The sequence below is a fragment of the Trachurus trachurus genome (assembly GCF_905171665.1).
Source record: "Trachurus trachurus genome assembly, chromosome: 12".
In the NCBI taxonomy this organism is placed as follows: Eukaryota; Metazoa; Chordata; class Actinopteri; order Carangiformes; family Carangidae; genus Trachurus; species Trachurus trachurus.
In genome coordinates this window covers 14373151-14397231 of record NC_139908.1, presented here as the reverse complement: position 1 = coordinate 14397231, position 24081 = coordinate 14373151, and the positions used below count along the sequence as shown (strand labels likewise).

At 43.5% G+C, this 24081-nt stretch overlaps 2 protein-coding genes across 3 annotated transcripts in view; one reads left to right on the top strand and one right to left on the bottom strand.

Annotated features, from left to right (window-relative positions):
* The window catches only part of abl1 (c-abl oncogene 1, non-receptor tyrosine kinase), a 31630-nt gene extending 21764 nt beyond the window's left edge, over positions 1-9866 (top strand). For both annotated transcript variants that reach the window (XM_083983510.1, XM_083983511.1), the window contains exons 3-11: positions 214-509; positions 2774-3046; positions 3230-3314; positions 3629-3806; positions 4362-4546; positions 4667-4819; positions 4915-5004; positions 5708-5836; positions 6370-9866. In XM_083983510.1, the coding sequence (XP_083839636.1) occupies positions 214-509; positions 2774-3046; positions 3230-3314; positions 3629-3806; positions 4362-4546; positions 4667-4819; positions 4915-5004; positions 5708-5836; positions 6370-8063 (3083 nt within the window). In that variant the 3' untranslated portion in view covers positions 8064-9866. The remainder of the gene's footprint in view (positions 1-213; positions 510-2773; positions 3047-3229; positions 3315-3628; positions 3807-4361; positions 4547-4666; positions 4820-4914; positions 5005-5707; positions 5837-6369) is intronic.
* A 164-nt stretch (positions 9867-10030) lies between these two features.
* rab14l (RAB14, member RAS oncogene family, like) lies at positions 10031-22662 on the bottom strand. Its single transcript, XM_083984287.1, has 8 exons — positions 22549-22662; positions 17862-17920; positions 16456-16509; positions 15638-15815; positions 14717-14783; positions 13172-13259; positions 12707-12737; positions 10031-12599 (listed from the first exon to the last, which is right to left on the bottom strand). Exons 2-8 carry the CDS (start codon positions 17911-17913, stop codon positions 12422-12424), a joined length of 648 nt encoding a protein of 215 aa, XP_083840413.1. The 5' UTR covers positions 17914-17920; positions 22549-22662; the 3' UTR covers positions 10031-12421.
* Between the last annotated feature and the right edge of the window lie 1419 nt (positions 22663-24081).

The following is a 24081-nucleotide window of genomic DNA, read 5'->3' as shown; positions in this document are numbered from 1 at the left end:
ATTAAGCAGATCACAGGTACTCAAAACCAATGATACATTTTGTTAAGGATATCAGCAGGTAAATAAACCCAGAGAAAAGTGCACAGCATGGGGCCTTTAAGCAATTAGAAATAACATTAAAGAATGTGTGTGCAGCCAACCAGGTAGTTCAGCCATAATTAGCCCCGGATGTTTTTTTAATATTCATGTTTGATTTCACATGTTGACTTCTAGGAGAGAAGCTGCGTGTGCTGGGTTACAACCACAATGGCGAGTGGTGCGAGGCACAGACCAAGAATGGCCAGGGTTGGGTGCCGTCCAACTACATCACGCCGGTCAACAGCCTTGAGAAGCACAGCTGGTACCACGGACCCGTGTCGCGCAACGCGGCCGAGTACCTGCTCAGCTCGGGCATCAACGGGAGCTTTCTGGTCCGCGAGAGCGAGAGCAGCCCCGGACAGAGGTCCATTTCTCTGCGGTACGAGGGGAGAGTCTACCATTACAGGATTAACACTGCGTCTGACGGCAAGGTAGGCATCGGTGGAAACAGACACACACACTGTATGAACACACACAAGGCGATAGAAAAAAATACTGGTGACTTTTTGTCAAAGCGAACCCTACACACACTCAGAAATGTTGCTGCTTTTACATTGGCTCCTTCAGTGTTCACCAAATTGAATTTAAAACACAGAATGTAGTTTGATTTGAGTTTTCATGGTTGTGCCAGTCAAATAACGACAACAAATCTATATTTGTTATTTTTACCAGTGCATGAATTTGTCCAAGATTCACATCACATTTTTGTCGGTACTTCCCAGTAGTATACAACAAGAACTCCTAGTGATATAATGCATACATTAATATGATCTGTACATGGATACTGATGAGTGCATTAACCCATTTTTAAAAGATGTGATTTAATATCTTACATTTTTGCTTAAATTGACTCTTGCCTAGTATGAATTTGGCGAGAAGCTACTGTGGCTAGGAGTCCCCCTGAAGGCACCATCTACTGCTGCACCAGTCGTACTTGTAGATTATAAAGGTGTAACATCTGCTGACATCTACACACACACACACACATACACATGCACACACGTACAGAAAGCTGCAACTAATGTGACTATGTTGAAAAGAAATTGCCACAATAAATAGTCATACAAAGACTTTATGTAATACCCTTCTAAGTCTTTTCTGAGGGAAATGAAAACTGTGCATTTAAGATGCTGTTGTGGACTAAATGAATTTAATGGCTGAACCTCATTATATCATCTCATGGAGGCAGGGTGTCACTTCCATGACAGCACTAACTGTTGATTTGCAGTGCATTGAAGTTTTTAGACACATTATTTCAAAGGGGAAACTTTTCTGATCAGTGCAGAGTTGTATTTAAAGCTGGCCTGGGGCACAGACCTCCAACATAAAGACAGAACTCATGATTTGAATTTTATTTTGTTATTTTTCCTGAAATACTTCAGACATCGTGAGGTTTTGTATAATATATTACTGTAGTCTGAATGTGAAGAGCTTCAGGTTGAGTAGGGATGGCAGGCTGTCTGGAGCACATTTTATTAAGAGCTTTTTAAATAAGGTGCAGGGTTTCACATGGCAGTGGTCACGGTAGATCGGCGTCGGCCGTTATTTCACTCCAGCTGAATATCTCGGTGTGGGATTCCCCCAAATTGCTATGTCAGTCAAGAAGCCCCTGCCATTTTGGCTGGGTCACCCTCCTGTCTGTGATGCAGCGAGGTGAGCTCGCTCCAGGAACGCCTGCTATGACAAGAATGCCTCTAACCACCACTGTGCTGCTCATAATGGCCAGCAGACGCGAAGCCGGCCAGACACTGACGCCCATGCTAAGACATGCATTAGCACAGACGGTTGCAGCCAAGTATGCATGAACACACAACAGATGGATGAACACGGATACAGACAGCGACAACACACACACACACACACACACACACACACACACACACACACACGGTTCCCCATCTTATATTGTTTTCCATTCTCCTACCGAGCTACATCTCAAGAGTCTGGTATGATAGGCTTCTCCAATAATTTGAGATTACCTCAGCACTCCCCCAAGCTGCAGCTTTGTCTCACGCTCTCTGAGTAACTAAAGTTTGTCTGAAAGAAAAACTGTTTTTTTTTTTCTCTCTCCCCTTCCTCTTTATAAATGGTCATGGTTTAAGCCAGGAGAGAGGCCAACTGACCATTAAATCCTCTTTAGATCTCAAAGGTCTTTTCACTACAGTCAAGGTTGTTCTTTTTCAACTTTTCCCTCCGCATGCCTTGGGCTTGCGTAAAGAGCCCCGTTCCCCAGTAAAGCAATGCAAAGTGCAGATTGTAGAGCAAATCATTTTGAGTGTTATGTAAGACTTGGACAATGAAAAAGACTGTGTCCACCGAGCTCTGACCAATATCCTCCCTTTTCACCAGCTCCTTGACGAATGCCTTGTGGGTTTCTTGAGTTGCCTGAACCCTCTTTGTGCGACTGTGTGACTTTAATGGATTATTTCATGGTTCGGCACTGATGCTTTTTCACTCAAAACTCGGATGATTTACTGTAAATTTCCCCCAATTCCACGCATTGTTTCCAGACATGATGTGTGACCGCTGCCATTTCAATGCATATTAAGTAGAAGCAATATAACGGAAAGCCACTGTAAACTTGCGTGTCTTATTTTGGAAAAATAAGAAGACGGTGGTTGAGTTGACAGATTTTTATCTTGTATTTCGATCTCTCATGGCGCAACGTTGTGTCACTTTTTCCTCCCCTCTCCAGCTGTACGTCTCGTCAGAAAGCCGTTTCAACACACTGGCGGAGCTGGTGCACCACCACTCCACGGTGGCCGACGGCCTCATCACCACGCTGCACTACCCGGCGCCCAAGCGCAACAAGCCCACCATCTACGGAGTCTCCCCCAACTACGACAAGTGGGAGATGGAGCGCACTGACATTACCATGAAGCACAAGCTGGGAGGGGGCCAGTACGGGGAGGTGTACGAGGGCGTCTGGAAGAAGTACAACCTCACCGTGGCAGTCAAGACACTAAAGGTGACAGAACGATGAGAAAATGGGATTTAATTGAGGAACGGGTGTATTTCAATATGTTTTTTTGTCTTGTATCAGCTATAGATCTTTAATTTGGCTGATTAATGCTACCATCTGGTGCTATATGGATGTAACTGCAACCAATCTATGGATTAGCTCTCTTACTTTGCCAACATCTCTGTCCAGGAGGATACGATGGAGGTGGAGGAGTTTCTCAAGGAGGCTGCTGTTATGAAAGAGATCAAACACCCCAACCTGGTACAACTGTTAGGTATGTTAATGTTTTTTTTTCTGATAAAGCTCCTTATCTCCGTGAATTGAGAGGAGTTTAGCTAAGAGGAGTGGGATAAGAATCAAATATTGCTTAATTTCTAACATCCACAATAGTTGCCTATTTAACTGTCATTTTAGGTCTAAGATTTTCATATTGAAGATGTTGCCATTTAAGACAAATTGTATAAATCTAGGTCATTTGTATGTTTTCGGTTTTGTTTTTTCTGTATAAAAGCTGCAACATGTAAGCAAATAATCAAAGATTTTCTGAATAATTATCCCATTCTTTTGCAAACCTTGTTTTCCTGGCAGGTGTGTGCACCCGGGAGCCACCGTTCTACATCATCACAGAGTTCATGACCCACGGCAACCTACTAGACTACCTGAGAGAGTGCAACAGAGAGGAGGTCAACGCTGTGGTGCTGCTTCACATGGCCACACAGATCTCCTCCGCCATGGAGTACCTGGAGAAAAAAAACTTTATACACAGGTGGGTTGGAAGGACATAGAGGCGAGTCCTCACCTGTAATTGATTTTCCCGGCTGTGAATCTTCAGCATTGAAGCTCGGCGGCAGCCTGGATATGCAGACCTTCACTCAGATCTCAGTCAGAGTTGCGTGAATAGCAGAGGAAAGACATTCTTCTGAGCAGCTCTCCTCTCTCACAGGAGGACAGACTTGTATCTCAGAGAAGCCGATGTTGTAACATCGCTAGTTTGTTCTGGCACGTACGGCCGAGTCCTTCAGAGGCAACAAGATGATTTATGCCTTTCATATTTGCCAAACTGCATTTTAATTTTTAAACCTGACAAGACTCAGCTTGTGACTCTGCTCCACACAAAACATCTGTAGAAATCCAACACTGCAGTGAATGTTGTAACAAGATGAACTGCTTTTACTTTTTTTTTTTTTTTTTTTTCTCCAGTGAATCTGTGTTTTAATCAGATCAGCTCAAGCTTTTTTGGACTACTTGACCGTCTATTTGTCATTGTAGAAAAAAGCCTCCTGTTTATCTCTCATTTTCCTCTCTGTGATCTCTCCTGCAGGGACTTAGCTGCCCGTAACTGTCTGGTCGGGGAGAATCACCTGGTGAAGGTCGCAGACTTTGGCCTGAGCAGGTTAATGACAGGAGATACCTACACCGCCCACGCTGGAGCCAAGTTCCCCATCAAGTGGACCGCTCCAGAGAGTCTGGCCTACAACAAGTTCTCTATTAAATCTGACGTCTGGGGTAAGTTTGATCTCATTTAGTTGATCATATCTCTGTTTTCCTTCATCAGTGTATTGCACATCCTCCTCATGTGACTGATTCCAGTCATTTAGTTCACACCTGTCTGTTCTGGGTCTGCAGCATTCGGCGTGCTGCTGTGGGAGATCGCCACCTACGGCATGTCTCCGTACCCCGGCATCGACCTGTCCCAGGTCTACGAGCTGCTGGAGAAAGACTACCGTATGGACCGGCCAGAGGGCTGCCCCGAGAAGGTCTATGAGCTCATGAGGGCCTGTGAGTAGCAAAACACATCTATCCAGAAGATGATTACACACACTCTCCTCTGTTGGAACGACTTTTTAATAAATGATTTTTAACCTTCCTGTCAGGCTGGAGGTGGAACCCCTCAGAACGGCCGTCTTTTGCTGAAACACATCAAGCCTTTGAAACCATGTTCCAGGAATCGAGCATCTCTGATGGTCAGTGCAGCTTCTTTTTTTTCTTTCAGTTTGAAACATTTTTGTGGGTAATAATTAAGCCATATATCACAACAGACTTAGCGTGGTATAATGAGCGTATATCACGGACTGAAGTGATATACTGCTTTTATAAAACGGTTACCAATATTGGCAATATGAAAGAGGAATATACACCCAATTTCATCTAGTTTTTATTCAACCAGAAATACATATTATCTAATAAAATAGCACCACTGTGAAAAAAAAAGTCAGTTAGCTCAAAGTTAGCTCTGCATGTCATCTTTTCCTCGTCTTTTTTTTTCAGGAGAAAGTCACTGCTCAATCCCCTCTACCATTGTTAACCCTCCCCGGAGGAGAAAGTTAACCTTAAACATATGAATTCAACTACTTTAGTCTATTTGTTAACGTCGTAAAAACACAAACTATCTTTTGCTACCGACTGCAACAGTACGTTGCCATTGATACATGACAACAAACTTCCATTCATATCAGTCATACGGTGATAGATAGCCTATGCTGTGATAAGGCTTTAGAATAGTAGCTGTGGTACATGCTCATTGTATCACAGTTAACAACCAATCAGATTGCCAGATTTCACCTTTCCATTTTATGATTTGTGGTAACTACAGATGAACTCAGTTGTCTCTATGTGGAATCATCATGTTATATCACTGTCTCTGTGTGTGTGTGTGTGTGTTCTCAGAGGTGGAGAAGGAGCTGGGCAAGAAAGGGAAGAAGGCGACATTAGGCCCCATCCAGCAGGCTCCAGAGCTGCCCACCAAGACCAGAACGCTCCGCAAAAACATGGACAACCGGGATGGAGACAGTCCAGGTGAGACGCTCACGCAACTTGTTTTAAAATAGTTTAGTTACTATAGAAACAGGAGTATGTGAAATGAATAGTGTATGCAGGCCAGGGTGTGGGGATTGTTCTTCTTCTCTTCTAAATACTTAGAAGTCTATAAAGACTTTGAACTCGATGAAATGAAATGTGTTTCAGTTCTTTCAGATTAAATTGACCATGTCACTGCCGTCTTCTCACTCTTATCACATCCTTATCTCTTGATTCACTTCACCTTCTCACTGAGTCAGGAGCTTTTAAAAAGATCAAGCACACTCTGAGATCTGAGTGTAACCACAGAACATGCTAAGGCTGGTGGAGTTTGCGCCCTCGGGTTCCCTTGTCTCTGGGAACATCTGCCACCCAGCTCAGGCTCCTTTGAAACACTCACTCACCTTTCTTCCACAATAGTTTCCTTTGTTTTCTCTTTCTTTTTTGTTTTCACTCTGTCAAAACCTCTGAAGTCTCACAGGTTTTATTCTCTGTCACTAATGGTTTCCTGGTTCTTTTATTCACTTCCTCAGATCCATTGGAGCCAGAAGCGGCCGTGTCGTCGCCCATGCTCCCCAGGAAAGAGCGCCCCCTCCTGGACAACAACCTGAATGAGGACGACCGCTTGATACCCAAAGACAAGACACGTAGTTTTCTCAGCCTCATCAAGAAAAAGAAGAAGAACGCGCCCGCTCCGCCCAAACGCAGCTCCTCCTTCAGGGAGATGGACGTCCACCACGACAGGAGGGTGGTGACCCCGGATCCCAGAGACAGCGACAACTTCAACAACGGCGCATCTCTGGCCGTCAACGACAACACGCACGGCCTCGACTCCTCCAGGTTCCTGAGTACTAACAATAACGGGGGAGGGGGCATCGCCAACGGGGCTCCCACCTACCCAGGGCCGTTATTCCCCAGGAAGAAGGGGGCGCCCGCGGTGCCCGGCCCCGGAGGCAAAGCGGCCACCACGCCGCCCAGCGAGGAGGAGTCCAACATGTCCAACACCAAGCGTTTCCTCTGGTCCTCCAGCATGCAGTCCGGCTCGGACGGCAACGAATGGAAGTCCGTCACTCTGCCGCGAGACTTGGGCCAGCGCCACTTTGACTCAGGTACCTTCGGGGGGAAGCCGGCTCTGCCGCGGAAGAGAACCAGCGAGCAGAAAGGGGAGAGCGCCCCTCGGATGGGCACCCTGACGCCTCCGCCACGCCTCAACACCTCATCAGATGTCTCCTCTTCCTTCTTAGGCAAAGACACTGATCCCAGTAGTCCCGGCTCCAGCCCCCAGGCGCTAACGCCCAAGGCGGTCCGGAGGCCGGGCCTGCCGGGGCTGGAGAACTCCAAAACCAGCGCGCTCCACGCCGAGCTCCTCAAGCCCAACGTGTTCCCCGCTCTGGGGGCGGCGGGAGACGAGTGCAGGGCCCGCAGACACAAGCACCCCGGGGACTCCTCGTCCGTCAGGGAACGGGGGAAGCTGCAGAAGCCCAAGCCGGCCCCGCCTCCACCGCCCACCAACGCCAAAACGGGCAAGATCTCCCGCAGCCCCACCCAAGAGCTCCCCTCCCCCTCCTCCTCTTCCTCCTCCGCCACCTCAGACATCAAAGCTAAGGGCCTCCCCTCCGTCGCAGAGCCCCACCACACAACCACTGCCAGTGACCAAGCCCGCTCGCCACTCGGCGAGGGCTCCAAGAAGCTGCCCCTGGGCTCCACCTCCAAACCTCAACCGTTGAAGACCTCCACCTCCTCCACTTCAGTGACCACCTCCCTCTCCAGCCAGAGTCTGGGAGGCTTCTCCTCCTCCCTCACCTCCCCCGGCGACCTGAGCTCGCCGACCGCTTTCATCCCCCTGGTGAACACCCGACGCTCCCTCCGCAAGACGGCGCCCCGCCAGGCCTCCGAGCGCACCCCGAACTCGGCCGTGACGCGCGAGATGGTCCTGGAGGGCACCGAGCTGCTCCGCGCCGCCATCTGCCGCAACTCGGAGCAGACGGGCAGCCACAGCGCCGTGCTGGAGGCCGGCAAGAACCTGTCCAAGTACTGCGTGAGCTACGTCGACTCCATCCAACAGATGAGGAACAAGTTTGCCTTCCGCGAGGCCATCAACAAGCTCGAGAGCAGCCTGCGCGAGCTGCAAATCTGCCCCACCGCCACGGGGGGCGCCAACGCGCAGCAGGACTTCAGCAAGCTGCTGTCCTCCGTCAAAGAAATAAGTGACATTGTCCAGAGGTAGCGCCCTAAAAAAAAAAAAAAAAAGCTCACGATACCAAGACATGAAACTGATACTGTATCTTACACTACCCCCTTTTTTTCTGAGCACGCGCATGAGCCGAGCGTCATGCCGAGCTCAGGTCAGAGAGCCGAGGGTAAGAGCCTGCTGGAGCGCAGCAGCAGAGTGTAGGTTCACACTACAGTACACTCTGAAACACTAAAGCCTGTGGTTATTGTGGATGGAATCAAAGGAATCTGTCTGTAGACGTCGTCAGACAGAGTTTGCAATATTGAAAAAAGCCTTAACTATGAATGAACAGAGTCCTTTGGCCTTAATGAGAGGCTAGGGGCCGACTTTTGATCAACATGACCTTTCACCAATCATTTTTTTGAAATGATCATGTCTTATGTATTCTTGTTGTTTTCCCCTTTTCTCGATGACACTAGCAGAAAAAAAAGGCCTGTGATACCTGTTTCCATCACTGTTTGTGTTAGATTTTTTTTTTTTGTTCCCTGATTGATGCCGATGACAATGAGCGAAAACAAAACACTTAACCTCATCTTGTCCCAGGATTCCTTCTAACACTTCAACTTCGACTGATCTCTTATCGTCCATTTTCACCTGTAAGAATTGGGGAGTTTCTGAAAGCACAGTGTTTATAGCCTGATGGCCTCTGTTCAACGCATTTTACATCGCTTTGTACCTTGTCATCAGTGATTGGTTGTGTGCTGAGTGATGAAAAAAAAAAACGTGTCAGTGTTTGTTGTTGTGTGAATGCTTTTTTTTTTTTTTTTGCAGTATTTGCAACCATGTGCCATAAAGTAATAATGGGAGCAAGCAAATGAGGGAGAATGAGCCTCCAGCCTTTCTTCTTTTTGCTTCACTGCACACTTTGGTAACAACTCGTGCCTTAAACACTATTGACGGAGCTGTTTTATTACTTCTCACTGAACAAGTGCAGAAATGTGGCTTTTGGCTGAATTGTGCCATTTGTCCAAGAATAGCTGTGTTGATGCGTTTATTGGATTTAAATGTTTGCCATACCAAAAAAAAAAAACTCTTTGTCTCCAGTCTGTGCTGGAGAGGGACCAGGGTGATCTGCAACTCAGCGGATCGGACCGTTTTTATGTTCTTAGACTGGACCTTTTAAAAAAAATAAAAAAAAGTTAAATTCAACTTTCTCTACATGCCAGTCACAAAAGCCATCAGTAGCAGCTTGGCCGTGCAGCAGCGTGCTGTGCTGTTTGATCTGGAAAGAGGGGATCATGGACTGACACAGTGTTTCTCTGACCACTGAAGGGCCTCTTTGCCAGAGAGAATTAGCTTTGATGGAGAGTTTATGTCACATGGTCTAAATGCTGTTTCAGAGGCCTTTCCACCCCAGCAAGAAAGATTAATATATCCTGGGGGAAACACTGGACTGAAATGTTTATTGATCTGTCACTTGCTGTCTTACAAAATAATGTATAAGTGAGAAGCTGACCATTATAGACTAAAAAGAACCCATGAAATTCCACTGTAACATCATACGTTCCTTTTTTTATTCTCGTCTGCATCTCTTGGACATGTTTTTTTTCAGTATTTGTGCTGTAGTCGTCTCACCCCATGTGCCCTGTCTGACTGCGATGCCTGAGGACACAAGTCAACCGCAAGCTGCCTTGACTTCAACATGGTACTGTCAGTGTTGGCTTTTTTTTTTTTTTTTAATTCCTCCCCTTTATCAACCATACCACTACACTTTGTGACTAAAGCCTCCTCACCAATTTTGTAGACAAACTTTGCTTTCCTTTGTAAATATGTTTTCTTTTTCCTATCTGTTTCTCTCTCTCTCTAGCCTTGGTGCAATTTTTGTTGCAATAAAATACAAAGCAGTTGTGCTACTTGAAATACATGAATGACTCTGGTGCTTTTTCTACATGATCCTGTGTATTTTCTTCTCAATTAAATCCCAGATTGTATCAAACATTAAAACAAAACAGACTCACAGCAACAGGTTATGTATAATTTATTTTTTCTGTCTAGAGTATTTTGTCATTAAAATCAAAATGTCAACATTTTAAAATCATATACACGCAAGAACGCATTTAAATGTTAGCACAGCTCCTTAAAAATTTATACATATGTACTTTTTTTTGTACTTGTGGACAGACAAAAGCAGGAAGTGGTCACTCAGACTGCAAAGAGGTGGGACACAGGAAAAAGGAAGACCCAGCCCACCAACTTCCCACGATAACAAACCAATCCCCACTCCCCAAAAGTTAAGACAGCGATGCAGACCCCTCCCATGTGGAGGAGCTATAATGGAGGGGGGGAGGGTAGAAAAAGAAATGGAAAAAAAAAAAGAATATAAACATGAAAGTGCCCCATTCTCCACTCCATTCAGAAATGACAGGAATCAAAGTTTGCAGACATAAATACTACATCATCTCAATCCACTTCCTCTCCCCTCAACCAATCAGCAGGTTCAGTAGTGTGCAGACGGGGTGGTTGGGAGGGGGGTGGGGGGCAGGGGTGTTTTAGGTGTCTGTCCTTTACATACATTTATTAATAGAAACTATGTTACAGAATTTTCCCAAGCATGAATTACAGGCAACCCACTAGCACATCAACTGTACAGATCTTGGCAGAGCCAGCAAATAAATTTCTAAATCCCGAGTAGCGAGGTCATTACTGATAGTTAAGAAGCAATATATACAGCTGTCCAATCAGGGAATCACTATGATACAGAAAGAAATTGTACTTTGAAAAAAAAAAGAGGGGGGATTTTGAGAATTTCCTCTTTTTGGGGAGGGGGCATGCTGCTTGGTGTTTTATTATACAAGAGGACCAACTGTCCGTATGAACAGATCAGCTCTTCAGTGCAGCTACACTTGAAGTATTGAGTTTGTTTTTTTAAACATCTAAATAGTTGAGCTGTGGGCTTCAGACCATGCTGCTGATATTTTGACCACGTGAGCCACCACTTGTGTGTTTACAGTTTACGTTACTCTCTGGTAAAATGCGATTATTATTATTATTCTAAAAAGAGATCGTTTATTGAATCGGGGTGAGTCCAAGAGCAGTGAGAAGAGCAAGTGCAGCAAAACTATAAAGATTAAAGAGTAATAACATTAATTATAATAAGGCAACAAACAATGACAAAGACAATGCTGGTAAAGACAGAATCTGTTGATATGACCTGGGGGGAGAGTTTCGGGTGGGGTGGGGGGTCAGAGGGGTGAGGAGAGGGAGAGCTGGTGCAAAGAAACTGATGTGAATGAATTTTTCCAAAAAAAAACGAAAACAGAAAAAGCCATGATTCTTTGTTTGTTTTTGTTTCAGTGTCGAAAGAAACCCCCGTCCAACTTCTTAACACGGACACTCACAAACACACAGACAAACTGGAAAACATCCAGCACTCCTTCCTATGATATCTCACAGGAGAGACTGAGGAATCGCCCGCTATGAATTTGTGGGCGATTCCTTGTTTATTCCTCAATGTTTTCCTCTCCCTCTCTCTCCTGTGAACATCAGTGTCGCCACATCTGGCAAAAGGAATTCGCTTTGTGCCGAGCAGCAGGGATTGAATGCAAAGCCACGAGCAGGGGTTGAATCCTGCTGTAAAAAACAAAAGCTCACTTGGCTACACATTCTCTGTGTGGCTGCATGATTCACTTATTTCACTGCTTCTGCTGCTCTGAGCTCACAAAAATGACCCGCGAGTGGGATATCGTACCTGCGCGTCTCGATAAAATGCTGGATTGGTAAACCATGCAGGGGGAGGCGCCGCCAGGAGATCGGGGGATTTAATTTAGATCTGACTCGTACAGAACGAATCGGTGGTGGATGAAACTTAATGCAGTGTTTACGTGTCGTATACAGCTATAAAACCAAACATAAAAAAAACAGTCTCAGTTTATCGTATGAACATTACATCTATCTAAAGTGTCAGTAACCCGTGTAATGCGTGGTGGTGTCTACGATACTACGACGGGGGAGGAGGGGACTAGACTGAACGGTGCAAGGGGAGCAAAAGAGGAGCGTTATGGGATGACAGCACACTGACAGTTTAAAGAGGGAGGAGTGAGACGGCGACAGAGGGAGACAGACGGGGGAGGGCAGAGAGGAGGAGGAGGAGGAGGGGAGAGATGTAGTCCACGCAGACCAGCTCAGTCAGGCCCAAGTCAATATTCGTCCCCCGTTCCTTCCCTCCGCAGCTCTGCTCGCATGCAGCTCCTGGTGTAGTGAGGGTGGATGAACGTACGGAGGTGAGGAGATGGATGGAGAAGGGTGGTGGTGGTTGAGGGAGGGCGGGTAGGACACAGAGAGAGAGTGAGAGAGAGAGAGAGAGAGAGGGAGGGGGGAGAGAAAGGGAGGGCGAAAGGGGGTTTGCTTGGTCATTAGCAGCCGCAGCCTTCCCTCTGGGGCTGTGGTTCGCTGGTTAGCCGGCCGCCCTGAGGGGCTGAGGGCTTGTGCTGGACCCCCGACTCAGCGGCGTTCAGGTCCAGGCTGCCATCTTGGATGTTCTGGTAGATCTTCTTAGCGGCTTCCAGGAAGGCGTCCTCCACGTTTTCGCCTCTGCACACAGAGCATAAACACACAAAGCGTGAGAAAGGAGGCGAACTGGAGCTAAAGAAAAGGAGCGAAGGGACTGTTTCATGCTCTGCTGTCACTGACAGACTTACGTTTTTGCACTGGCTTCGAGAAACAACAGACCTGAGGGACATAAAACAGACACGATGGCGTCAGTAAAACATTGTTCCAAACACGCATAGCTCAAATACCAAGTCCTCGTTTGCCCTCCTCATTCAATTAATATCTCTGCTCGCTTAATCTTTCCTCGAGTCACCTTCTCCTAGTTTCTGTCTCGGTAATATAAACAGCGAGGATGTTAATCTTCACTTTTGTCTGTTGAAATCAACCACAAGAGCTTTCATTATAAACATCCAGAGAAGAACACAGAGGCTAAATCTCATCCTCAGTCTAAATATTTAGACATTTTGTCAGGATTCTTGTGATTATTGTTTTGTTGAATCTGCGGATGGGACAGTCAAGAGTTTTGGAAGATCCCTCTGCAGAAAACACAATCAATAGTTAACATCCAATTAGCTTCCTCCACCTTCCTCTCCTCCCAGCTGTGTGTGGCTCACCGTTCTCCTCGGCAAACTGCTTCGCCTCCTCGTACGTGACGTCCCTCTGAGCCTCCAAGTCTGCTTTGTTTCCTATGAGAATGATCACCTGAGAATACAGACACACAGGAAGAGGAGGAGTAAGACAAACACAGAGACAGTGTGGACTCTCGGCTGCTCTCTAAACCTGCAGGAAATACGGGAGCTAAATGCAGCATAAAGACTTCCTCAATCAGCTGTTATACCACTGACTTGTCTGTGAAGAAATCGATAGATAAACTCACCGAGGAACTGACACCCCGACAAGAGCACACTATTCGCTGCCCCTAGCAACTGTGATGTAATTAGACCTGTAATCTAGTGGAGTAATGTAATGAGCTTCCCTTTAGCAGAGACAGACTCCTCTCCACTGAACTGCGGCATGCTCAAAGAGAGATCACCATGTTAACAACGAATTATTATCAGAGATAATTAAACTGATTATCAGTGGAAATTAAACTGATATGTCAGTGAGCTTTATGAGCCAAGACTCAATTTGCACTGCATAAAAAAAGGGAGTACACAGAGGAAACAAATATGACGCGCATTGAAATCCACATGAAAAGGAAAATAGAATAATCACTATAATCATTATTATTATTATTATTATCATTATCATTTCAAGAAATAGAAGCACTACTGATTTGATTCTTGTGTTACATAATACATAACATTTAAAACAGATTGAATATGAAGTTATTTGCCTTGAGGTGTTGGCTGTTGCTGGAGGAAGTGGTGAAGTGATGGCCAGATTTTTAGAATAGAAACTTACATAACTTTTTTTTGTTTAAGTGCCATAATTGACCATTGTCTGTTTGAGCCGAGTAGCCAAAATAATAATAAAAATAAAAACTTTCATTTGTTGACAACTGGGTCTCAAGCCATGAGTGGACTACAACAGTGCCACCACATGGATGCTGTAAGCTGCTTCAGCATAAACCAGCATAATCATCAAGAGAAGAGGCGCTGCTTACAGATCGCTGTGGATTTCTCTGATTATCACTAGAAAACAATGTCTACATAAACACTATACTGCATTATAACAACACATAACACAAAAACTACTCATAAAACAATATATTAATGTTATTTGGCCTCATGTGTCCATACGATAAGCAACACAAATCATAGTTCCACAAGAAGCTCACATAAATCTGCATGAAAATGTGTTGTTTTAAGACTAGAAAAACATTTTCTGTGTGGAATGGAAGTGACATGTTGCAGTAACCCACTTCTGAAGAAACACAGAGGTCAGTAAATGAGACCAGTATGATTGGGAGGTAATCATATTTACCAAGAAATTCAATTTAAGAGAGAGACAGGGCTCTGTTGCTTCGAACAATCTCAGGGGAAAGGGCAAACGACACAAGAGGACAGAGAGGAAACAAAGCAGTGGAAGTGACAGCAGGGGTTATGAAATAGGGAGGATGACACAGGAGGAAAGAGAAAACTACACAGGTAGAGACAATAAACAGGGAGCAGAGTAACTCCGGTGCTCTAGGTGAAATGATGTTAATGTGTTCTTACAGTATTGGGGTTGGTGAGGTTTCTAGCATCAGTCAGCCAGCTGCTGAGGTGGTTGTACGTGCTTCTCCTGCATGACATCAACAGAAGGGCAGAGGTTACTATGACGACGAGCCGAGACATAACAGAACATCGTGCGATCTCTGAGGAGCTATCAAGAAGTTGGCAGCTGCTGCATTATAAGCGTGGTGTAACATTAAGAGCAGAAAATTGCAGAGAGGAACAAATCTGAAGGTTATGGTTTCACAAAACTGAAAGTTCAACCCAACAGCTTCATCTCTGTATCTGATAAGATCGTAACCGGTCACGTCTGTCATATAATTCCTCATCTTAAATGTCAATTTTCCAATAAATGTAGCATTGCCTCAACTTTACAGTTTGACCGACTGCACCATGCAGTCAGAAGAGAAAACACCCAGAGTTCAGTGCGCTAACACACTAACAAATCCATACTGGACCATTAAAAACTGGAGCTGCAGGGAAGAACAGAAAGGAAAAACAATTATTGAATCCACACCCTTTAATTACAGGATATGGATAAAGAGTTATCAGTTGTGTTCAATGAACACTCATCCTAGTCTCCTGTTCTTGTCCATTAGACCAGCTGAAACTGTGGGCAGGCAAACAGCCAGAAACGTAAACAATTCATATTAGTTTTTCCAGTTAACAGTTTCCGGGAGCTGGGTGTGGTGTGGACAGACATTCCACATGTTGAACTGTGTTTATTTGGCAAATAACCGATGCTATCTAACAGTTTGGGCACAAACCTTTTGACTCGAGCTGTAAACCTGTTGGTGTTTGTTCAGGAGGGGGAATCTCTGTGAGCAGCTTTTGTTTTCATTCGTCTTCCTCCTATGTTAAAGTAACTATAAAAGCTTTGGTGTAAAGTGCAGATAAATGCAGTTAAATGTGTATGTCACACACCTGGTGATGTCATAGACCATGAGTGCTCCTGCAGCTCCGCGGTAGTAGGAGCGGGTGACGGCCCTAAAGCGCTCTTGTCCTGCTGTGTCCCAGATCTGCAGCTTGATCTTCTGGCCGCTCACCTCGATGATTCTTGTACCAAACTCCACACCAATCGTATGGGGGCAATCTGCCATGACTGTGGAGAGAAAGTAAGGCGACTGTGAATTCAATTCTTGTGTTAATTAGTTTTGCACATCCTAAATGCTCTTTCATTTTGACTCCACTAAAAGCCTAACCCAAACCCTTAACCTAAACCTACTCCAAAATCAAGATCCTTACCCTCAAGCAGCCCTCTGGTATTTTTAGTCCTCACAACGTGCAGAAGTACACACACAGACTCACAAATTTCCCTTATAAGCCTGCAGCAGGTGCATCAATTATTGATCACATTCATTATACTCAGTAAATTGAAAGTATCGCCACAAAGAACGCGACAAATGTCTTTGAAGCCGACACAGAAAACCTTTTCTAAATCAACCCCTGTGTGTGTGTGTTTGCAGGATGTGATCTTGGATGAGTGAATGGGGAACACAGCATCTGGCTTGTTGATAGTAGCACTGAACAAAACAGAGCTGAATGGTAATGGGAGGCTGCAGCTGACTCACAGAAGAAGAGACTCACTGCTGAGCTCACACTCGACTTCTATGTGGCCGACTTCCGTCGCCGTACAAAGAAATCTAAAGTGATCTTAGGCGCCACGGTTGAACCTGGCAACCTTGTCTATACACCGAGGCACGCGGGCAGATGAGAAGGAGTCAAATCAGGGAAGCACTTACATTTCTTTTCTGTGAACTGGTGAAGCAAACATGACTTCCCCACCCCCATGTCCCCTGTGGAGAGAGAGAGAGACAGAGAGAAACTCAGGTCAACCAAGGAAATAACAGAAGAACAATTCTCTATTCAGGCCTGCAGTGTTGCCCCCATGCATGATGCAGCGGCCCCTCTGTGACAGTCAGTGATGATACTTAAAATTTCATGTCGAGTGGTGTGAGACTGACAAAGGCTCAGAAATGTGCTCTATCCTCGTGACAGATAGTCAGTTCGAATATGTTCTTAATTACCAATTATCTGTGATTAATCCTTTATTTATAGCTCAACAAAACAAGAAGAACAATGTTGCACTGAAACTGAACTGCACTCATTTATCAGTTTTATTGTTTGGAAATACGGACAAAACCAATAGTTTTGACTTGATATCATGATATTTAAACAATGTCATTATTTTGGATGCAACTACTGCTGTTTTCAGGGGATACTTGCATAAGACAATTCTGAGAAATCCCAAATAACCCAGAGGTTGAGGGAGTCACTCCTTATTCTACTCCAGCCAAAATAATCAATAGGAGCTTAGAAAATTGTCTGCAACTCTGGCAAACATGATCATGAGATCCTAGAAACTACACTGTGCAAAAACAAACAGTTTAAGTTTCCTTCACTGATCTGGGGAAGTGAAAAAAAAGAGGCATGAACAAAAGGTTAAGTAAAAAAGGCACTCTCCCTCAAGGCTATTCTTTCAGACTCATTCAAGACACCCACTTAAACTTTCAGGCTGGGTGTAATATGTTTGTCAGGAGAGGATGATAAATAGCCCAGAGCTGTGGGTGTGTTTATGTATGGCTGCAAATCCATGTGCAAGTAAAAGATGTGTTTACTTCGAGGCCTTGTGTTAAGGAACATGTCAGCAAAACATGGTACACAACACTAAAAGGAGAGATTCATTGATAAATTCATTACATATTAGCAATACGAATACGCATATGAATAAGAAATGTATACTTTTACTTGACAGCATTGTTCATTTCATATGCATTGAGGTATTAGTAAATGAGTTTGGAATCAGTACTGCCAAGACTTCCATCACAGAAACTCTTAGGGGACAAAGAGTCCTAGGATTTTTTTTTGACTAATGCATTTGGCAATTTCACTGATCAAGTATCACTGTTTCAGCAGATGGATGCACTTGTGAAGAGACACCTCTTAACATTTGATGGTTTAACGCAGACAGCAAAAATTAAATATGCTGCTGGATCCACTCAGAGTACAGAATCACGTCCCGTATATTTAAAAAATATGATTTGGATGGACATTAGGGGTGAGTGTGCTGTGAACTGCTCCCGTAAGCTCATGGACATTGCCTTCTACAGAGACTGCACACTGGTAGTCGCTGGTGTCGCTCACTTACCGATAATGATGTATTTGAAAATGTAGGAGTAGTTGTACGGTGCGGTGGCCATTGTGGCTCTGAAAGAGAGAAGAGACAAGGGGAAGTCTTAGACATGTAAACTGTCAGTGAGAACAAACAGCTGTTTTTCCAACAACAAGAATTTCAGGTAATGCAAGCAAAACAATAACTGTGTGGGGAATGTGGATTATGATCCTTTCTCTTTTCTTTTAGAGTAAAGGTTTATTAATTTATTTATCTCCATATCAGTGACTACAGTCTCATGAAGCACTGCAACTCATTAGACTCTTGCAACTAGACACTTTGATTCTGATTTATTCTCTTTTAAGCCCTATAATGCAATAGCTGAGACAGTTCAAGAAACCAAAAATGAAACTGAACACATAGCTACTTTTTCAGCTGATAGAGAACTAGGAGGTGTTGTGACTGACTGCACTTCCCACACATTTAACATTTCTGCTTACATAAATAAATGTAGAAAACAACAATTTTGAGACCAGTAACAAAACTGGTTGGCGTTGAGTCTATAAAATGAAGAAACCAAACCATACCACCATCACCCAACCTTATCTTATGATCATACTCAGAAGCAAACAACCATATGCACAGATTTATTCAACTCCATCCTTTCTGCCAGTGTTCAACCCACTACTAATCATTAGAGACAGAATGACTAAGAGTCTATTATTGGAGGCATTTTACCAGTCACTCCCCAATGATTACTTAACCATTAATACAACTTTTATCACCACTTTTTTCACCACCGCCACTACAATTTCACTATCTGAGAACATTACCCATCACCTCAGTGTTGTAGAGAAAACAGTAAGACATACATTTCTACTAGGTTTGTATATCGACATCTACCAAACAACACTTAATTCAACACAAGGATGTATCCGCCCCTACACTCCAAACTGACTCAGGTGCTGCAGCACCAGACTATGAGCTATCATCTTCATATTCAGCTATTATGAAAAAAAAAACTCTTTTTCCCACTACGTTACACTTTCACAAACAGAATCAATGTTCACTTGGCCATTGTGATGAGACTAATTCCTAACAATATCACCCATAAAATCTCTATCTTAGTACATCTTAATAACATGAGAGACATGGTTTGTTCTTGTTTTTTTCACTCCATAATATTACATACAAACCATCACTGGTCTAAATAAAAATCATTATAAAATCCATGATCCATCAGAAGTGTGACATGCATTCATTAAACACGCCATATGCAGCTGATTCTGCATGTCAGGCTGATGAAGAAGGTGATACAAGGTGATGGCCGGGTAACTCTTTAACACAGAGGTGAAGAAGGCTCTGCCGCGGTCAGTAAGCCACAACTTGTCCAGCTCTAATCACATCATCCTGCTTGTCACAGTGACACTGGCTCATTTTGCCGCCACTGCCCATCTCCACGTAAACAGTGTGCCACTTACATGTACACAAGAACACCTCCAGCAGCATAGGCTTAGAGCTATAAATAGCCCCGACACCTATCTGATATCCACTGATGCTTCATTGCTCACACTGCACTCACAGCACATAGACAAAGGAAACGCAGTCAGATTTACCGCACACAACATCACCACTTATATTAAGAGTAAATCAGGAGAGGATTCACACAAACACATTGGTTGAACAGCCGAGGGGAGAAGCTCTTTTGGAACTTGCTCAGATTTATTCATAAATAAAAGACCTGGTCATGTATGTTATGAGTGAAGCTGCTCTAGAAAAGCAGGCGGTTTTCCTCATGATCAATGTCAACATAAAATCTGCCTGATTTCCTGACATCAAGGCTATATTGTGAGTGCTAAAAAAAACTTTATCTTAATTCTGTATTCAGGTGCTGCTGTACAGCATAACTCCTGTGGAGATGTAAATAATTCAGGCATAACAATCAGGAGAGTAATCATTCAGCAGCCTGATGGCTTCTATGTCCCTCACACAGATTGAGCCATTCGCCCCGATCTGGAGCTCAGTGAAAACTGTGCTGCAGTTAAAGCAGTTCCTGGAAACTGAAATCACTGGGCCACATCAAGGCCCAGTGCTAGTGTTATGTTCATACTTCTGCATCTGCAGTTTAGTGACCATGTTTGACTGAATAGATAAAATGCTGACACAACCAGATGAAACGTGGATGGGGTGTGATAAGACAATCTAAGAGAAGCAACGGAAATAGACCTAGTGAGTTTTTTAAAAAGAAAAAAGTAATTTTGAAAAGAGGATGAAAAGGCTGATAATAATGATTGCTGGGTGCAAAACTGAGGATCTGAGACAACAATTCTTTAGACCGGAAATGTAGAGGGCCGGCAAGGCTACACAGCTGAGGTTAATTCAGGTCAATATCATAAACCTTTGTCATAGTGAAAACACTGGCTTTGTGATGGCATATGCTGCTGACACTCTATGGTGAACAAAAATACATTAGAAGAAGAAAAAAAATAGATACAAGTATGTTTTCATATTTTAAATATTTTGGGAGCAAAAGGTGCTGAATTTCAAACTATGCAAACAACTTGCAGGACTTCCAGAGCAAGCTGTAACAGTGTTTTTGTTGGTGGCCTCAGAAAAGACTTGGCTCACACCTACAGTCCTCCACAAACTGCAACCTGACCTGACATTTGAAAAGTACTGAGGCTAACAACAAGATAACTGCAGCTAAAAGCTGTTTGTATTAACCTGGTACAACATATACTACCATGGTACGTACCTTTAGAACTTAAGTAGTAGGCTAATACTTTATTTAAAAAACAAACAATTGACCACACTGGTAAAACTGTAATATAATTCACTTAATGTATTCATTCTCATTTCACTGAGTCTGACTGATATAACCAGAGGAGGTCAGAAGCACAGCCCATGAACAAGTCATACACAATTACACCATTAATATCCTTCAAATCCTGGTGTAACATTTATGGGCTTTTTTCTTGGCTGCCTCCTGTCACATGACCCTCATGTGGCATCTCTATCCCCAGTGTGACAGTTTTTGATGAAGTGAAAGGTGAGGGGTTAAAGAGAATACCCCCAACCAGTCACATAATATGGTTCAGATGTGATATTTTCAGCTCATTTTGTGGAGATAAACACGAGTATCTATCAGGCAGACGGCAAGTCAAGACCATGTGACCAGACTGCAGCTTCAGCATTTCTCCCTTACTTCCCGACTAAGTGAATATTTCTCCTGCGACACACTGTTAAAGCCTTTTCTCTGCTCAACAGCCACTTCCCATTGAGGGGAAGACGCATGACTTTTGTGTGTATCTCAAATCTGGGCTATCAGGAAATCCTGACACAGTCACGGTGCGGTCCAGGCCCACTATTCAAATCATGTGACTCCCTTCAAACCCTAAAAAACAATATAATGAGATCATCACTACCATTTACAGGCAAGAGCAGATAACACCATCACAGTGCATTCAGATTGAATTTATGTTGATTTATAACATTTATATGATAACAAAATCAATACAGACGAACAACAAATAACGTTGTTATGTTTCTCTTAACGCCTGCAAATGCACGGAAAGGACCGGTAGAAGAAACAGAAATGATGCAGCATTTTGTGGTGGGAATGCGTACAATCATTCAGACGTGTAACACTTTGAGACATTAATGGTCTATCTTTGTAACCAAAATCAGATTTGAAATTATACACATATGTTGTCTGAAAAAAAAACGGCTTAAGAGGAGGCTAGCATACTAATGGCTAAGGAATTAGCATCGGACCTTAAATGTAACACTACGTTACACATCATCACTGTTTTATCAATAATCCTTTACAAGAAAACATAATCGACGCACACGCAAATCCAAACAAACAGGACTGTGGTGCCTTCATGTTAACTCTTTAATTTGATACTGTAACGTCACGCCTGCTTCCCGACGACGGCAGCTAGCTTAGCTTAGCTTTACAACCGGCAAAATGACAGCGTCGGTTTGGTCATTTCACTGCTGCTAGTTAGCACACAAAGGGCTAGAAATGTCACTAAGCAGATGAGGAAGTAAAACCTGACAATTACTTTGTTATCTAACCAGATTATCGCGACTAACTGATATCAAGGCCCTATATTAGCTGTTTTGACAGCTAAGTCAGTGTTAGCTGGTTACCTGCCTGCTGACATCAGTGGATGTAGTTTGACAACAAATCTTAGGAATCACAACACGTTACGTCAGTTGCCTCTATCAGCACAAAGACAATCGATCAATTATCATGTTAATACTGTGGCCAGGTCGGAAACGCCATCTATCTTCGGTATTATACAAAAAAAGCTACAATACACCACACTAACGACAGCTAGCGTTGGCTTTAGCATGCTGGTTTGCTAGCCAGCTAGCTGGGAGGGTTGGATTATGGTAAATACGTAGCTTCGATAGCTTGTCACCCTTTATTAATTAAGTCGTCGCCAACAAAGTGAGCTCTTCCTCTATAATCTCTGATAGTCCAATAGGTAGCATCTAATTTTCCTGGAAACTAACGATAGACAGCAAACTAGTATTAGCCAACCGTTTGCTAGCTTCGTTAGCTTTCCAATTAGCTGACTCCTGACAAACATAAGACTGGCTACACAGTTCCAGCTGTTTCGTACTTTAAATATCACCGTCTCTCCGTTTATTAGACACTACGTACGTGTGAGACTGTGAGTGTGTTCAAATACTGCCTGTTTTTTGTTCTTACCAGGAATGAAGTCTTTTTGAGCTGTGTTTTCTGGATCTGCTCAGAGGAGGTCTGCAGGTTATCCTGGCTCAATGATCTGTCTATCCAAGATGGCTGCTCGCCGCACAGGGTTTCCTCCGCTGTGTACAATGGGTTCTGGGACAAAGAGCATCGTATGCGGTGGTTTGCGGTGAGTGCACCAATGGTGTAGCTACACTCCTTCGTGGATGGCAATCTCACCTGCACAGGTGTATTCATGCATACCGTATTAGTATGCTACTTAGCACCGATTAAGTGCCGCATCAGATTATATATTCATCGCTTTGGTGAAATCATGAGACAGAAGACTGAGTGGTCAGACCTGGGTTCAGGTAGGCCTACTGTTTCAGCATCATTTTACCTGTAGGCTATGTGCTCATATCAAATTGATATTGAAATGATAGTTTTAGCTTTTTGGAGCCACACAAACTCTTATTTTTGGCCTAACCATCATTTAGATGAGCCTATTGTTATCTGGATCCCCAGCTGTCCTAGGCTAGCCTGTGTGAAACTGCATTAGGCTACAAACAGATTTTTACTTTTACACTACACAGGCTACAATAACTAAAATACTCAGAACATCACAAAAGCACCCAATTGTAAACCTTGATCAAATCCACATTTACATAAACCATTAAAATAGACTAACAATTAGTAAAACAATTTTAATGGTTTATGTAAATGTGGATTTGATCAAGGTTTACAATTAAAAAAAAAAATCTACAGTATTTCACTCATTTGCAGCCCTGATAACATCTTGGCCTAATAATTTGTTAAAAAAGACACCTGTAGCTGATCTAGAGGAAGGTAGACATGCCAAATTAAAAAGAAAGAAAAGAACCCAAGGGTATGAGTTGTTTATTAAACAACTGGAATTGGAAAGCATCCATTCTGCCAAACTATCCTCAGGTAAGACAGAATTGTTCCAGCGGTGCTTGTCTATTATTGTCAGGTAGTGGGACTGGTAGCCTATTGGGTAATAAAACACAATGCTCTACATGGTAGATTTGTGATGCAGGCTACAGCTCATATGGTATGTAGCCTACATAGTCCTCAAATAGTGAAGACCCTATATTAGTCATGTCTGTAAATTTGCTTATGTTTATTCTATTTATTGTATTATGTCCATGTCAGATTATGTTAAACACCTTTCCCATCAGTTGTTGAGTTTTCTCATGTAAAATTGTGAAAATCCCAAATAAGGTGAGGATGTTCATGGTGCATCCAGGAATAAAAGAAACTGTAGACTTCAAGGTCATTTTCTTTTGAAAAATATGAAATAATTTAATACAGCAACTCACAACATTACATGCTTTCACTGTACAATATTTCTCACAGTCATACATTGAACCACATGCAGTGTGCTTTCCCAAGCTCAGCCTGGAGAACTGGACAGCAAACTAAAAAAATATCTTTCATTTTGCAAAGTAAATTGCCCGTGACTTAAAAAGAACATACCGCACACAAAGACTTGATCTTGAGAGAGATAATGAACTCCTTAACAGAGAAGAGGGA